The sequence below is a fragment of the Brienomyrus brachyistius genome, chromosome 2, assembly GCF_023856365.1.
Source record: "Brienomyrus brachyistius isolate T26 chromosome 2, BBRACH_0.4, whole genome shotgun sequence".
NCBI lineage: Eukaryota > Metazoa > Chordata > Actinopteri > Osteoglossiformes > Mormyridae > Brienomyrus > Brienomyrus brachyistius.
Window position 1 is genome coordinate 46,061,559 of NC_064534.1, and position 17,355 is coordinate 46,078,913.

At 41.9% G+C, this 17,355-nt stretch overlaps 1 protein-coding gene and 1 long non-coding RNA gene across 8 annotated transcripts; one reads left to right on the forward strand and one right to left on the reverse strand.

Annotated features, from left to right (window-relative positions):
* Nucleotides 1–1,530: 1,530 nt before the first annotated feature.
* ypel1 (yippee-like 1) lies at nucleotides 1,531–16,265 on the reverse strand. Of its 5 annotated transcripts, none has more exons than XM_048996991.1 (6): nucleotides 15,594–16,265; nucleotides 13,831–13,885; nucleotides 11,671–11,955; nucleotides 2,689–2,732; nucleotides 2,343–2,451; nucleotides 1,531–2,095 (listed from the first exon to the last, which is right to left on the reverse strand). In XM_048996991.1, the coding sequence occupies exons 3-6, from the start codon at nucleotides 11,785–11,787 to the stop codon at nucleotides 2,006–2,008; spliced, it is 360 nt and encodes a 119-aa protein (XP_048852948.1). In that variant the 5' UTR covers nucleotides 11,788–11,955; nucleotides 13,831–13,885; nucleotides 15,594–16,265; the 3' UTR covers nucleotides 1,531–2,005. The 5 variants fall into 5 exon arrangements, with proteins under 5 accessions (XP_048852948.1, XP_048852941.1, XP_048852915.1 ...); XM_048996984.1 differs by having other exon boundaries at nucleotides 14,253–16,265; XM_048996958.1 differs by lacking the exon at nucleotides 13,831–13,885.
* LOC125721115 (uncharacterized) lies at nucleotides 3,508–4,400 on the forward strand. Of its 3 annotated transcripts, none has more exons than XR_007385687.1 (4): nucleotides 3,508–3,630; nucleotides 3,879–3,961; nucleotides 4,126–4,208; nucleotides 4,291–4,340. It is a non-coding gene; the product is annotated as an uncharacterized LOC125721115 (long non-coding RNA). The 3 variants fall into 3 exon arrangements; XR_007385688.1 differs by lacking the exon at nucleotides 4,291–4,340 and adding an exon at nucleotides 4,374–4,400 and having other exon boundaries at nucleotides 3,601–3,713; XR_007385686.1 differs by having other exon boundaries at nucleotides 3,601–3,713.
* Nucleotides 16,266–17,355: the final 1,090 nt, after the last annotated feature.

Sequence of the window (17,355 nt, forward strand, 5' to 3'; positions counted from 1 at the left end):
ATGTACAAAACTGTAACAGGGAAATCTCATTTCTTCCCCCCGCCACCTGTTTTTTTTCAAGTAGGTTATTTGAATAATTAATTTTCTTTGTCTTTTCTGGGGTCTGGCTGATTGAAAGGTCATGTGACCAGACTGACCTGCAATGTCCACCCAGCACTCCCATGTTTTCAAGGACCCACTGCCTTAACACTGCCAACGTCACTAAATGCTCATTTCTTAACATTTCCCAGTGCCCCCTCCCCCTTCCTATAGGCTAATCTATATATTTATATATATGTGTGTATGTATCCCCCATATATGCATCATATAGCAACAACTCTTAGTAATGCTGATAAAAATATGAAAATACGGGTTGATTTAATCTCTCTCTGTGGGGGTAAACTGAGGTTTCGGTGAGAAAGGGGGTCAGGGAGATCTGCCCAGGAACATTAGGAAATGCCCCAGGTTCACACCAGGTTATGCACTGCACAACACAGGAGTCTTTAGAAGAGGTGCAAGGTTCACGCTGCTTAGAGGCAAAGATGGGGAGGGGGTGTCTACGGAAAACGCTTTCAGACCGCCATAAAGTGCAGAAGAATAAAGTCAAAGCCTAGGATTGCATTTTCTAATAGCAGCAAAGTATTAACAAGAGTTTTCTCCATACAGGGTTAATTGTACATCTGATTAGATCCAAATAATGAACTAGTGTCTCGCAGGTATCATACCATCTTGGCTGAGAAATGGCGCATGCGCTAGATCACTACAGCGTAAGCTCTCGAAACTTATAGGAACACAAACTCCAAGAGCGGTGGTTTTCCCAGCAACCACTCAGCCCTCAAAATTTCATTTCCCGATGCAGGATCGGGTCTTTCAGGTGCCAGTCGGAAGGAAGGCCGTATAAGATAGACGGGACAGACTTTTTGCCTCTAAACACTCGGGAACTCAAGGCCTCAGCAAAGTGCAAACAAAGTAACTCCATTCAAGTATGCTATTACTTATTATGCAAATATACATCCACAGTGTGCATGTCCAGGTGAAAATGCACACTGTAGGTGCACACATGCATATCTATATACATACACATTATCATGTCTATACTATAAATGTCTTATGTATCATGTGATCGATACACGTGGCTGGGAAGAACATATTTCATTGTATGACCACACCGGTCCTGTGCCCCCACACTGTCCAGTGCACTCTGTATTTTTTTTTTCCTTATTACTCACGCAAAATGGGACCAGCCACAAATGCTATTCCAAACAAGGTTACACATGGAGTGTGGCGCAAGATGCCATAGGTGGAGTACCAGGCCTCCCCACAGCCTGCACCATGGCGGGAGAGAAACAAATAAAAAGGTACACAGTAAAATGGATGAACCATGGGAGGGGGGGCGGGGGTATTCAGAAATACAAAATGTCACGTTGCTGCAACCCCACCCCTATATCTTAAAAACAGCACAAGACTCTGCTACATAACATCCCCCCCAAACCTTATTAAGGAGTGCAGACCCTTTCCCCCCTCCCAACCCACCTCACCCCAACCCACCTCGCCCCCCCCCAACCCACCCCGGATTTCATGTTTTTACTTACACTGCAAGTAAAGCATGCACAGCAATAGCTTGAGGGACAGACAAGAGTCAGAGAAGAAGAACGAATGCTAACCAGTAACATCAGTCTGCCATCGGGTGAAAATCTTTGATTAAAGAAACATCATCAACCCACCCACTCCACTCCCCCCACCATTAAAAAAAGGAAGTGTCGGCTGGATAATAATTATTTCCTCTTAAATAGTGGTTCAACACGTAATAGAGGACACCTGTAACAGGAAGGGATCAAGAAAGGGCCCAGTCAGAATCAAGAGTGAAACGTAACAAGAGTCTGCTTGTCTGTTTTATCAGGTTTGTTGTCTTAATTCTGTTGTTAATTTTCACGATGAGCCGGAGAGCATCCCCCCTGCCCGGGCGGCCAGTGCAGAGTCCCGGACAAAGGGGTGAAAGGTCACTGAAAAGCCACAGCTCAGGGGGCTACTCCCATCCGTTGTCCTTGATCATGTGCGCCAGTTCGATGATGAACTTGCCTTCTTTGTATTTCTGGCTGCTCTCAAAGGCGTGCTCCTGCCAGGTCAAGCCAATCAGAGCACAGATGGTCACATGACAACCCTTTTCAAACTCGCACATCAGAAACAAAGAATACTGTCTATGCTTCAGAAAGCTTGCCCAAGTATTTTGGCTGTCATGCACATTAACTTGTTCTTGAACATTAAGCTGCGCTAAGAGCAGCCATAAACAGCAGACAGGCAGTCAGGTAAGCCCTCCCTTCACTCCGGAGGGTAGCAGGAGATAGCAATTGCGCTTTACTTACATATTTCCAGCCTAAAGTGGTCTTGCAGTTTTCACAGTAGATATCTGCTACAGCATGCAGGCCGGTGAGAAGCACTCGCTCTTCAGCTGGACCACAGCCCACATTCACGCTATGGGGAGAGACGGAAAAAAGAGGGCAGGGAGGTGGAGAGGTGCGGGTGAAGAACAGCCTCCATTAAACCTTAGAGTTACCCTATATGCCTTCCTTATATTATGATATCCCTTAAAGGACACATGCTTTTAATCTGCCTAGTGTACGGCAGAATAGACCAAAATTGTATATATTCTCAACAATAAAAAAAACATTTCTATATTTCCAATGCCAAAATTTGATTGGGTATACTTACACAGAGTTAAAGAGGTAGGCCCGGCCTTGGCTGCCTTGGAATGACTGCAGAGAAGAGAGAAAATGCAAGTTAAACAACTGAGCAAAATGAGGAAGAAGCAAGAAACAGCCACATTAAACATTAGATCTGGATAATGAGAGATGGGGACCCTGGGGATTTTCTGACAGCAGCACATATACAGATCCCTCTTTTCCAACTGTGACAGCTCTGTGCCGAAACTGGAAAAACAAGAAGTGAAACTAGCTTAGGGGACTTAGGGCACTAGGACCTGGCAGGCACTCCTGCATGCACCCACTCTATTTTGACTGGTTGAACTTGGCAAAGAGCCAACATGCACATTATATAAATGTGTGTGTTTAAGGATGAAATGTTCTTTGTGTGTCAGTCTGTATGCTGGATGCACAATGCGGACTGGGGAGCAAGCAGCCAAGGCCTTCCTCTCCTCACATAAACGCGAACAAAAGGGCCCAAAAGGGAAGCCAAAAGGCAGTTTCAGTCTCCACCTTATGAAGGAAACTTGTCGAGGGACATGCACAAACCAAAGCCAGCATACTTGGAAAAGTTTTTTATTAACATAGAAGATTAACAGTATAGAGGAAAACATAGAAATAAATCACTGCACAAATTCCTCAGTCACAAGAAAATAGTGTTCAGAGGTTCTGTAAAGCCCAGGGGCAGTGTGTCACTCAGGAGGTCAGGGGTCTATGCCCGTCTTCTAGGCTCTGAATAGCGTACAAAGATACTGTAAAGCCCAGGGGCAGTGTGTCACTCAGGAGGTCAGGGGTCTATGCCCGTCTTCTAGGCTCTGAATAGCGTACAAAGATACTGTAAAGCCCAGGGGCAGTGTGTCACTCAGGAGGTCAGGGGTCTATGCCCGTCTTCTAGGCTCTGAATAGCGTACAAAGATACTGTAAAGCCCAGGGGCAGTGTGTCACTCAGGAGGTCAGGGGTCTATGTCCGTCTTCTAGGCTCTGAATAGCGTACAAAGATACTGTAAAGCCCAGGGGCAGTGTGTCACTCAGGAGGTCAGGGGTCTATGTCCGTCTTCTAGGCTCTGAATAGCGTACAAAGATACTGTAAAGCCCAGGGGCAGTGTGTCACTCAGGAGGTCAGGGGTCTATGCCCGTCTTCTAGGCTCTGAATAGCGTACAAGATACTGTAAAGCCCAGGGGCAGTGTGTCACTCAGGAGGTCAGGGGTCTATGCCCGTCTTCTAGGCTCTGAATAGCGTACAAAGATACTGTAAAGCCCAGGGGCAGTGTGTCACTCAGGAGGTCAGGGGTCTATGCCCGTCTTCTAGGCTCTGAATAGCGTACAAGATACTGTAAAGCCCAGGGGCAGTGTGTCACTCAGGAGGTCAGGGGTCTATGCCCGTCTTCTAGGCTCTGAATAGCGTACAAGATACTGTAAAGCCCAGGGGCAGTGTGTCACTCAGGAGGTCAGGGGTCTATGTCCGTCTTCTAGGCTCTGAATAGCGTACAAAGATACTGTAAAGCCCAGGGGCAGTGTGTCACTCAGGAGGTCAGGGGTCTATGCCCGTCTTCTAGGTTGTGAATGGCGTACAAGATACTGTAAAGCCCAGGGGCAGTGTGTCACTCAGGAGGTCAGGGGTCTATGCCCGTCTTCTAGGCTCTGAATAGCGTACAAAGATACCGCAAAGCCCAGGGGCAGTGTGTCACTCAGGAGGTCAGGGGTCTATGTCCGTCTTCTAGGATTGTGAATAGCGTACAAAGATACAGCAAAGACCGGGACCAATGTGTCGCACAGAAGGCTAGAGATCTATGTCCGACTTCTAGGCTGCGCATCTAAATCTCGACTTCAACAGAGTGCTTATATTGCATGACTCAATTAACAAACTGGAACTATCAATCTTATCTAAATGCCTTATTTCATAACAATACGTTAGTATCAGAGTGAGAAGTCATGTACAATTTGGTACTAAAAAAAACATTTTTGTTTTCAGTACATGTTGTTTTCTTAAAATATAAATCTTATAAAATCTAAAGTTTGTCTGGCTTAGACAAATAGAAATCAGCTACAGGCCAAAAAATTGACCAATATACTACAATGACAGATGCCAAGATTTAACAGCTTTAAAGTCACAGTATGTTTCTGCTTTCCTCTTGAGAGAGTTCAAACTGCTCCCACTTTGTGTTATTTTAATGGTGACACTATTTGCATCCATAAAATGCTTGTCAGACCACTTCTCATAAGAACGGCTATAAACATAATCTTATGGATTCCCTGCTGTATTAATACTGAACATCACGCTCATCTAAATGTATGGCCACTGACGATCTTACACATATAAATCAGTTGTCCATTAAAGACCACCGAAAAAAGACCCCTAAGTGAAAGTGTGGCTGCTGTATGGATTTCTGCATGCTCTACTATGCTATTGCAAGCAGGCACGCAAACTAGGATTTTTTTTTCTTTTACTGTCCGAGACAGAGACACATCACCTGCTGGTGCCTTTTAAGACCAACTTCTAACAATAGCTTCCTGTAACAGTCAGCGCAGTGTTAGCATTAGCACACCCTGTGAGACGTAGGCCCCACGCAGTCCGGTTGTTATGATCATACCGGTGAAAAGCACCTTACTAATCACTCTCAGATCCAATTTGAATACAAGACACAAGCCAGGGCTCAAAGTATTCAAAACACTGCAGCATCCCTCTCACCAAGCTCCCTGTCCAAACAGCTAACGTTAATGTGAGGAATGGTACCATCATGCATATTTGGTTCAAAAGACAACAGCTTTCATATAGACACAAAAAAAAATGTCTTTTAGACCCCAAAGTCATATTCTGTAGTTGCAACCTGCGTGAGGAACAGTAGACTGGGTCACTGGGAGACTCCAAAATAATGTAGGCAGTGAGTCGGTTTTCGAGATGCTGTGCCCACATCATGGGAACACAGGTGACGACATGTCATATTGAGATGGGTGCTTCAATAAAGCCTTGGCACTGTAAATAGCCCATTTATAAAACTGACATATTTGAGAGGCCAGAGATATCTCTGAGGAGCATGCGCACCCCAGTCTCAGTCTATCTGTCTGTCTGTAAGAACTTCTCCACTGCTGATGAACACCAGCACCTACTGCGTGGTTAAGGGTGCACTCTTAAGGGGAGCATTTTGAAAATATTACAGAGGTAACCTGTGGCTTGGTTGGCAGCCTGAATGCACCTAGTCTGCACACCTACACAGATTTAAGTACAAAAAAAGACAAAGACTCATGGAGCAGCATTTGGTTGCTCAAAATAAAGACACAACACATTACGGTTAGATAGATGAAAGTTCTGGCAATGGTTCTGGGTGCCTCATTCTAGCATCTGAATTACAGGGTCAGTCCAGCAATCCAAGAGCCATATGGCTTAGCAGGGCACATGTGCCAGATATCAGGACCAAAGTGATTCTCAATTTTTCAAGTTCTTCTTTCTTGCAAAGACTGTCCAATATTTGTAGCAGCCACCTGTCAACTCGTCTGGATTCGTTGCGAGTTGCCAATCGCAGTCAGGGAGTCCCCAAAGGCAAACTAGCAGCAGGTTTTATGCTAATTTTAGCCAAACTAGTCTTGTCCTGGCATATTTCAGACATGTTCAAATCTTTCATGAGGCACCGAAGTGAAATAAGGCGTTTTAATTTTTGCAACGCGGGAAAAACGCAGCTATTAAAAATGATGTAATGCAAGTAAACAAACTTCATGTACCTCCCAGCTCAGTGGTTTCTTTTTACATTTAGTCCTCATGGAAAGTTTAAAAGGCCTGTTGTGAGAGACTTTCCCAAGTCGACCACTGAACCCGTAAAACTGGGCCCCTACTAAGGATTACATTTAAAGTACAAAATCATGTCACATCTCGCTGTCGACAGATGGTGTATGGATGTTCTTATCTGTTGGACACTCCTTGTCCTCAGTCAGAGCAGGCCAGCCTTTTCCCAGAAGGCCGATAGGGAGACGTGCTCTTCGGCCAGCTCTTGCCTGGCTAAGCCTCATTCCTTCCTGCCCCAATTCCTAGTCAGCTTTGACCATTGGACGTGCAGGCCTGCACTGCCAACTCCCTTATCTAATGCAGGGCTGGCCCCTTTCACCAGGGAACTTCCAGAGGGACGTTTCTAGGTCACTTTTGCATCAACACATTCCTTAAACATTTTAGTTAATGAAGCAAATGCAACTGTGCTGTGTTTAAGTCAGAGGTGTCCAAACATGCCTGGACAAAGTTAACTCTACAACTAGCAGGAGTTAATATTTAGCCACAAAAGGCAGATGGAAATCTGTAACATTCTGATAATCACGGAAAGATCATTAATACAATTAAACCCTGTAGCCCTTACAGGACACCTAAATTAAACGGATGTCTATAGAAATCCTGATCTAATCACTGAAGACAACAATCTAGATGGCTTTCCAGTGTGTTGGCTATGTAAACATGCTCTGCGTGCGTCAGCGGTTATTTGAAAAGGCAGTGAGGTGAAGAGGTTTGGGGAATCAAGGAAATCATCCACATTTAACCAACAGCCTGAAGTACAATCACTCAAGAGCAAGATCAAAAACAAACAGAAAAAGAAGGAAAAGGCTAACAGAAATCAAATAACTTGTGTGGGTGGCGAGACAGTCACAAGCGTAACTGTAACTCCATTCCCGAAGTGAGTCCATTTGTAGTGACAGTTAGGGCAGACAACAGTAATAATATTATTCCCTAGACCAGGGGTGGCCAATCTTATCCGCAAAGGGCCGGTGTGTATGCAGGTTTTTGGGATAACCTTTAGGTCAGCTGTTCAAACCCAGGTGTGAGGACTCTTCAGCCAATCAGTCCTCTAATTAGTGACCTGATTAGGGAGTTGCAGCAAAAACCTGCATAGACACCGGCCCTTTGCGGGTGAGATTGGCCACCCCTGTCCTAGACCATTCAATTTAACAGTATTGTAGGGACTATTTTCATAATAGTCGTTAGTTTTCATTTTGCCCACCTACGAAAAGGTGTTTTTGTATATTTTACAGCTGACATTCACTGTAATTAAATTTAATTGCTACTTTAACAGACCAAGTCTCACAAAAAAAAAATCTATAAAATGAGAAATGCTTCTTGAAGAAAATAAATTCAAGAGAGAATTTATAAATGGAAACAAAACTATGTCACAAGACTATCCCCTAGTTACAAATCACAAAAATTAGAGTTCATTCTCATTTTCTAATTAAAAAAAGTTGCACCATTCTGCATTACAATTCACACGCCAGTCCCAGCTGTGTCTAATGTGCAAACAACACACTTCACACTTTCACTGTGATGCTACTTCCTAACCATCACACCTAACAGCAACTCCCCCATTGTCATCCTCACCCATCACCAAGCATGGGGTTAGCCTCAATTTAGCATTCAATCTCATTAAAATCGTAATAATCCAAAGCAGACAAAGCCTTGGTGGGATTCTGTGGAAAGCACCAGGTTTTGCGCAGCATTTTTTCAGTGACATAATCAACTTAAAGTGTGCTCCACAGTGCCCCTAGAGGCCCTGGTGAGTGCTAGGGGTTTTCCCTCCAGTGGGGCCTCACTATGGCAGCAGGGATACTGCCCCCCAGCCTAGCCATAACCATAACCATATATAAGCACAGCCACAGAAAGCAACACACAGGGCTGCTTGAAAGCTGACCAAGTAATTTGTTAAATATTTTATTATGCATACATTTGGTTTACATATTATTTTGTTTCTTAGCAAACAAATTACTCAGAGTTAGAGTATCAGTTATAATGTCAGCCATTTATAAAATTGTGAATTTTTTTTGTAGTATTAAGATTAAAGTATTTTATTCAAGGATACAGTGAGAGAGCCCCAGGCCTGCCAGCAAGCTTCCAGTCAAGCTACACGCTACGTTAGCTGGTTGCTACCATGTCGGCCATATTTGTTTCCTTTTACAGAAACATCAACAACGTTTGTTTAACATATCTACAGACACACCACAGTAATCCTACACTTACCTGGGAATAATGTGTAAACACTTTCTAATATTAAAACTGATTTTAAAAAATGGTTGAAGGATGTAAGGATCCTACTGCCCATTTGTTTGGTGCCTGATATCTATCATGTCATTGTACTCCTGGGCTAAATTAGATTTACATCCTGAATCGCTAAAATAGACGTCACTGGATTTCCAGGATGTAATATAAGGTGATATACAAATTCATAAAATTAAAAGTCACTCTGACATGCAAAGCTCAAGTTATTTTTATTTTTTTTTACATAAAAGATCAGTTTAGATGGAGATGCATCCAAACAAAATACACCTTGGGCACAGTATCCTGAAAACAAACTCAATTTTATCTGACAAGTTTATCAATGAAAACAATGATACCGAATAATGAAATCAGCTTACGAATCATGCACAACATGTAGATTATAGGATTCTCATAAATAAAAACAAAAAGTACTACAGACTGTAACTGGGAGTATGAAATATGACCTATATAGTCTTTCAAGAACGGTCTTTCAAGAAGGGTCTGTTCTCAGTGGCTGGTGCAGATTGTTTTCAGGGGAGGGGTGCAAGAAGGGTCACTCAAAAAGGAAATATGATTGTCACCATGTTCTTTCTATGAAGCATAACATTTTTTTTACACTCTCGTTCTCGTTTCTCGTTCACGTGCTTATCCAGGAAAGTGAAAGCAAAATAAATGGCACTAATTTCTAATGTTTAACTAAAAACCTATCAGGCACTTTCAACCTCATCATTCTGTTTTATTTTTCCAAACCTGCACTCTTCTGTTGATATGCAAACAGCATAATGGTCAGGACTCAATCCCAGGATGCATCTGTGTTGGCTCATTTGCAGCGTAACAAACTCCTTTGTATCACACAGTGCTCATAGTCATGTCCTGTTTTCTTTTTCCTCTTTAATTCCTAGTCTTCATAGGCCAGTTTTAAACTTCTACAATACCAGAACAATACAAAAAAATAACTGGGACATAACTACCAATACATTAGCACAGATAAAAATGGTACTATTAACTCAGGCAAAATGGGCAGACAAAATTAATAGATTATATGGAGTAAATGAGTGAAGTTTGCCTGTGAAAGCCCTCGTTGGAGGGTTTGCCCATAACAGGTGTGGATGAAGTGCTTTCATCTATCAGGTAGCTGGCAACATGTTAGCAGACTAACTTTAACTGAGCCACCCACATCTATGAGGCCACCAAGCATACAGACATGAAAATGCGAGGAATTGTTTATATTTGTGCAATTCTGGGAAGCAGTAAAATTCTAGCTGCTCTAGCTCATCAAAAACATGCAAAAAACTGTGTTCCACGTTCTGTGATGGATATCACACAGAAGCAGTGAAACTGGGGGCATGGGGGGGGGTGCAGATCCCATTTCAGGCTCTTCTGCTGTCGGTTGTTGACTGACAAGGTAGTTCTTTGGATCATGAACCACTACATTTGTAGAGCATTACAGGCGAGCATTGGGCAATAACTATCCATCCACCTTCTGACCGCCAATTCTGGTCAGAGTTATTGGGGGGCTACCTATTTCAAGAAACAAAAGGTAGAAGGCTGGATGTGACACAGAAATGCACAAATAGCTACTAATTAGCCTAAATGTATGTGTTTGGACCATGAGAAGAATTCAAAGTGCCCAGATGCAATCTCAACACCCACAGAGCAAAGGCGGGATATGAACTCAATCCTGGGCATGTGAAGCAATAGGGCTACACAGAGTCATGAATAAACCACCGGTTCCTCATTTCTGCTCATGTGTCAGTCACACATTACCATAATCTTAGACATCATGGAGAAACCCTAGAAGGCCCATGTCGGTTCTCTGAGAAGATCGAAGGGAGCTCACATCTTATCCACACCGACAGGAGCCACCAGCTGAACCCACAGGGCTTCAATTACAGAACCAAAGTGGTACAAGAACATCCCTCCATCACGTCCGCAGATGACGCATTCAAGGAAGCAGTGCACCCACACAGGCACCCAGCAGCAAGTATTAACCCCTAGGCTAACGTCTCTCATCACACATTCCAGGCCACAAAAACTACTTATTCACTTTCCATGGAGCTGTTGTAAATAATGCTACAGTTATAAACTTAATCCATGGTTAATTGCAAAATACATTAAAAAATTAACTCAAGAGACAAATGTGGTGAATGATGTATTTCTTGCCTAAACATTTGTGACTACTCAACTGACAAGAATGGAAATCATTCTAAGTGGCTTAGTCATTGATTCTGACAATGGCATTGATGGACAGATCATCTTGGCATAATCTGATTACTTGGGTAGGAGCACAACGTGTACACCACATACCAAATTCACATCACTGAATTCACACACGGAGAGAAAGGGGTTTACTAAATGCCTGCTTTGAGTTCATGCCAGGCAACTGGATAGATAAAGGCCCAGGAGCCCAATTTATGAAACAAAAATAATGCCACAGTTGCCACCCGTGGTGAGGGATTGCCACCGACTAATAGCTACTCTGCAGATATGATGTCACACGTGTGTAGGCCTGCAGCTGCAGCTGGCCCCAAGAAGTCCTTTCCTACTCTCTGGGTGAAACAACACATCTCACCAGCCCCTTCCATGGTTTCCCAGTCCAGAGTATTTAACCACAATAGTACCATGGAATATCACCTACAGAAATGCCTCAAAGTGTATATTCCTTAGAATGAAAGCATTAACTAAATGTATTCAACAGGACTCAAAAACTAGGCCACATGTTATCAAGAAAAACCTTCTAAATCTTAACCAGTATTCCACAACCACCCCCGAAAAACAGCGACAACATATCATATTCTATACACCATGGTGTATTTTATGATACTTCTAAACTCACACGTATATGAGCTAAGTATAAAGTTTTCCATACAAGCGCTGTTATTTGTCTTCTTCATACAAGACTGTGTACTTCTGAAAGATTCATATTCAAAAAGGTTGTACTACAGATTTATATCCAGAGTGACCCCAGGAGATGCAGGCCGACTGGCTGACCTTGGAGATGAGTTCGTCATGATTGGCCAGGTGAGCTCGGCAATGGATGCAGCTATAGGTGCGATGGCAGCTGGGCAGGTAGGCCTGGAAGGTCTTGGACTTGGTCATCTTCACCATCTCCCTGTCGACCTGCTGCTCGGGAGGCTCCGGGCTGGGGCTGGACGAGCTGCAACTCTGCTGAACTTGTTGACAGAAGAAACACTGAAAGATGCAAGCAAAAGCCGTCGTTGTTCTGGAGTGGGTGTGTGGCTCGTTCCACACAGACACCACAGGAGAAATGGACACCTGGAAGACACCAAAGAAGCACAATTCAGTGGAGGTTGTTTCAACATATCGAGCCACTGAGCATGATGTACATCATGTCATGATTTAAAAGAGCAGCAGCATAGACAGAACACTGTAAAATGCGGTTATTATCATAAGCTGCTTTTAAACAGGTATTTTCATCTACAACAACAAAATGTTTTACAGTAGCCATAAAAGTATTCTGTTTATTTAGATTATGAAAATGTGTTTCCTATACAGTGAAATTTTGCACAAACTTCAACAGGTTTCACACTGAATAGTGACAAATTACTTCCCTTATATTGAAAATGTAGAAAAAAATACTACAGCATTCTTATTCAACTAGACAGTATCAACCGGCTACATAACATTCTTAGGCATTTGTTTAAGGAAGCACAGTAATTTTACTTGAATTTTAAATCAATAGGCATTTTAAATAGTGCTACAAACAAAGTTTTTCTATAAAAATTAATGAAACTCAGTTTCACTGCCTTCTATACAAGAGCCCAGGATATGAAGCTGAACCATAAGAATGAAAATGCAGGGTAAATTTTTCTGTAAAAACACAAAGGTATCCTTTAAAAATACAGCTCAGATCTACTAGAAATCACTGTCCACATGTGTGCGCACACACACACACACACACACACACACACACACACACACACACACACACACACCAAGGCTGATGCTCTACAGCACCCCCACAGACAATAAAAACAGAATCGAGCACAGCAGTCGAGCTCATGCAAAGCGCAAGGAGGCTTCCGCAAACAGACAGGAAGAGGAGGGGGCAGTGACAGAGTGAGACAGCCAGTCTGCCTTAGCATTAGCACATCTCCCTTCCTACACAGCTGTGTGGCGAGGGCACAGCAAGCAGCACTCCGAGACACGTTCTGCTGCTTTCCAACACATGGAATACTGCTTAGGGCTTTCCCACCACAGCCAGAAAGACTCAGAAAAGACTGTAAAGTTCACAACTGGCAAGCTTAATTTTTTTCTGCACCTGACACAGCCATGTTCCAATGCTCTGCATTCTGTCACTTATGAGCAAACATGACCAACTTCTCTATTTTTCCTTATCAAATACTATCAAACTGCAGGAGGCATTAATTGTGCAGGATCAAGTACACAAAAACAAAACCCAAGTACAACCCCTATAATATATCATTTCCCCAAGGCATCAGTCTAGATATTGCTCATCTTTCACACTTTTAAAAATGACATTTACAGCAAAAATCTGATTCCCATTTCAAATAAACTTTTGCTTACACTGAGAAGAATACAATGCCATGATCTTCTTGTTTTACCTTTAATATCTTTATCATTCTTGTAAAAGGGAAGTTGTTAATCTTACATCATCGTCCTTCTGAGGCTCACAAGACTAATGTTTTTAACCTTTTATAAGAAAAACATTTCACAAATCAAACTGTGTTTTAACCTGCAACTTGTCCCACAAACACCAAAATAATTTCTGAAGTTTAGGAATGGTCTAATTTAATGAGAAACTATAATATACTTGTATGATTCACATATAATGCATTGCTTCCACCTACATATTTCGCATGAAGATGTTTAGGATGTGCTGTTTATGTATTCATACTGAGAAGTATATATAAATTGATTAATGATTCGTACAATTCAGATGAATGTCAATGATCAAACTTTCTATTAAAAGCAGAAAAGCAGGCTTATGAGCACGGAAAAATAAAAGTGCAACGCTCACTTTGCAGTCCCACTTTTTCATGTCTATGGAAAAATGGCTCACTGCTGGCAGCACAGATGTTGTCAGTAGGTTTGAAGCACAATCCAGGGTTGAACAGAAGGAAAGATATTCAGAGCATGCAAGTCCAACGCAAAAACAGGAAGACGAACCTGTTCCGTATACCCCACTGTACGATTTGCTTCAATCACCAAGCTTCTGTAAATACTGAAAAAATAGACGAATAATCTATTTTAAAGGTACGTTTACCCTATAGAAACGCTACGAGGCTTACAAAGGGAAGCCCAAATGTCAGTGTTTAGGTACGAATATAAGAGCCTCAGAGACTTTTTAGGAGACTGCCTCTTTCTCGTTTGTTTATTGTGAGTATTTCCTCTGAATCTCTGTGTCTAGGTCAGTTGTCTCTATCTAATGTCAGACAACACGCAAAGCGTTTATTAAGCTGCGTTTGGTGCGTCTAATGTTGTCAAGGCCAACAGCGCGGTTCGTTTTTCCTACAGGAGATCAACACGTAGCCTGCCTGCTATAAACAATAGCTAACTTACTAAGAATAGTGTATTAGACAAACACTCACCACCTGAAACGGCTCTCTTCTGAAACCAGCTTTTTGACACAATATATTTTGGTGTACTAAAGAAAAAATGCCCTATTCCACAAAAAACGGCTATGCTTATTTTATTGCCTGTTGTTATAGGCTAAAATTATGCAAACCCGCTTGTACTGAAGCTGTCTCCCAAGCTTGATTGTGTGATCTTTCGCACATTTCTTTCGTCTTTGTTGTTGCCTTTGTGTCGAAGATAGACTAGCCTGGCGGCTTTGTGGTGGCAACGTCACGCGGTGGGCGGGAATCAATGTGATTGACTGCTACGACGGCCACTGAGGGAGGAGACAAGGCGGAATAATTGTGCAGCCTAATACGCTCCCGGATGTGTAAATAAATACAGGACGAAAGCGTGATATAACGTGTGCAAACCAAACAATTCAGAATAATTAATGTACATATTTATTCAAACAGCTCGACGCGGAAAATAAAATAAGGGTAATATTTCGACAATGTACTACATACAATTTAGATGAATGTCAAGAACTTCAAATAAAATTAGGATTTATCAAACACAACCGACCTATTATTATGCGGTATTTCCTCAACACAAGGCTACAACTGTCACAAACAGTGATGATATAAATCCTATCATGACATGTTTGAATTTCTGTATTATATATTACACACGCTTGAATTATCGCAATGACATTACGTCTCTCATACTGGCCAACAGTGTTTTTTCCTAAATGACCAGAAATAATCCAGTTTTCATTCGATAAGATACTCCATAGACAAAATGGTACATGTGCAAACACAGCCGTAAAAAATGACTGTTAATGTTTCACTAACTAAAAAATAATGACGATCACCAACATACACATCGCTTTATACCCTCCAGTAGTCGTTTATTGAACAGTACATCGGAACACCGAATATTACAGATACTGAAATGCTAACAAACAACATTCAAATTAACTGTGCGTCGAGCAAAAGCACTGGTGATGTCATGCGTTTGCATCCTGCGACTCCCTGCTTTCCTGACCCAGTTGTTCACCACATTTCTGGACCACCGTGTCTCTTTTACGCTAGGCAAATCATCCAACTGAATCCTCTAATTTGTGATAACAACGATTTAATGAGTTTAAAGTTATGGCTTTGTTACTGGAAAATAAAGGGTCACCAGTACAGATCAATGTGACCTTTCCGCAAATACCAAGAGGAAGATGTCAGTTACATGCCTGCTTCTCAAGAGCAAATACTACATTTGACATATTGATATAATAAAACGATTCACTACTTGTCTAAAATACCCGACTGTATAAGATACATGACTGTATAATACACCGTTCCCAGAGAGGTCCAAATACTTACAAAAACACAATTTCCCCTTCCCGACGGATACGGAGAATGCCTTTTCTCCGCTGCGGCTTTCCTTTTCATTCACAAGTCGCGCATACATGTGGTGCCACGTTCTCAATGCGATGGCGACAGTTCTTCACCGTCTTTTATTGCATTGCATGTTCCTTCGTTCATTCACCGCGATTGCTCCTCAATAGGATCACTCTTCAGCGTTGCGAAAGCGACACGTTACCACCGCGGTTTTTCCACGCAAAACTCCGTCTTATGTTTTGCCATTCATCAGTCTTCTCCAATTAGCTCTGATCCCCGCGTAGTTATTAACTAGAATAAAGCACACTTCAAATGCAAACATAAAATACGTGGAGTGGAATTTACCAAAACAAGAACAAGACCTAAAAGCCAAACATACGCAATGCAAATCTGACAAAACTGTTTATTTTCTCTCCCACTTATATCTCTCCAGTTATGATTTCCCAAAGAAGACGCGTAATGATTTTTTTAAAAAATCTTTCTTGAGCGCTTTCTTCAATAACAAGCATGATCCATCGAGTTCTGCTGTATGCCAGTTTAAAGAACGTCTCCTATAGTAAATATACTTAATAATAAGCAACTCTCTGGCTCCTTTGGATGAAAACAGCTATGACGTCCGTGTCTTTTGTTTTGTTGCTACCTGAAAAAAGTCGTTATATTCGAACTACTCACGGTGGGGCAAGCAGGTCCAAAAGCCCTCTCCTTTCGACCAATAACAACCAGTCAGATTCCCTAAGAACCAATCAGTTGCAAGGAATCCCAACCCTCGTTACCATCAACAGCCAATTGTTAACGCTCTGCGAATCAGACAAAGACCTGGGGCTTGTTTTGGTAAAGCGCGCTACCGCGGGAGACACGTGCCAGTTCTGCGTTTATGAACGCGCATTATGTAGGCACGTGGTCGAAGTAAACAGGCGCGCAACCGAGGCTTCTTTATTAAACAATAGCATAGAAGTTTATCAGTACTATGTATTACAGAAGTCAATCGAAATAAATACAATAGACCTAGACGTAACACTAATTCTACATTGTTACAGACCCGAGGTGTGAACGCTAGCTTTAGGAATTATTGGATACAAGGGAAATGTTTCTGTTCAAATCTCCTGATTAATAGCGTGGTATGCGTAAATACACAGGACAGAAAATATGCGTTGTATATTCTACTTCGTATTTTGTCGCTTTAAGTTTGATCTGATTGGTGTATCTTTTAAGATGCCCACGTAAGGAGCTAAATGTCATACACCGCAATTTATCCTATCCTTTTAAATGAGGATCTTTTCAATACCAAAAAAAAAACAAATCCGATTTGCGTAATTGTTACATCCTATCTTAGAATAGAATATTTTGTGTATTTTTACGCTGTATGTTGGATCTCCGGTGCCACGTGGTCCTTGTTGCTGAGTGTTATCGCGCAGCGGACGTCACCAGTATCTCATCAATTAAACACACAAAGGCACAGATCGTTAACTTATAACATTACAGTAACTTTAAATTCAATACCCAGTTTTACATCAGCACGATTAATGTTAAGCAAGTTATGCATTGAAATCAAAAGCAAAATTAACGAACACAATCATATGCGGCGTCGTACAATGCAAATGAAAGGTTGTCCATTCCATGCATTCTTCGTGTTATAATACGGCACGATAAATCTGAAATATCACATAAAATAAAGCTAAATTACACAATGATAAAACACAATGCCGGATATTAATTTTAAATTATAATGTCAATATGTATCACG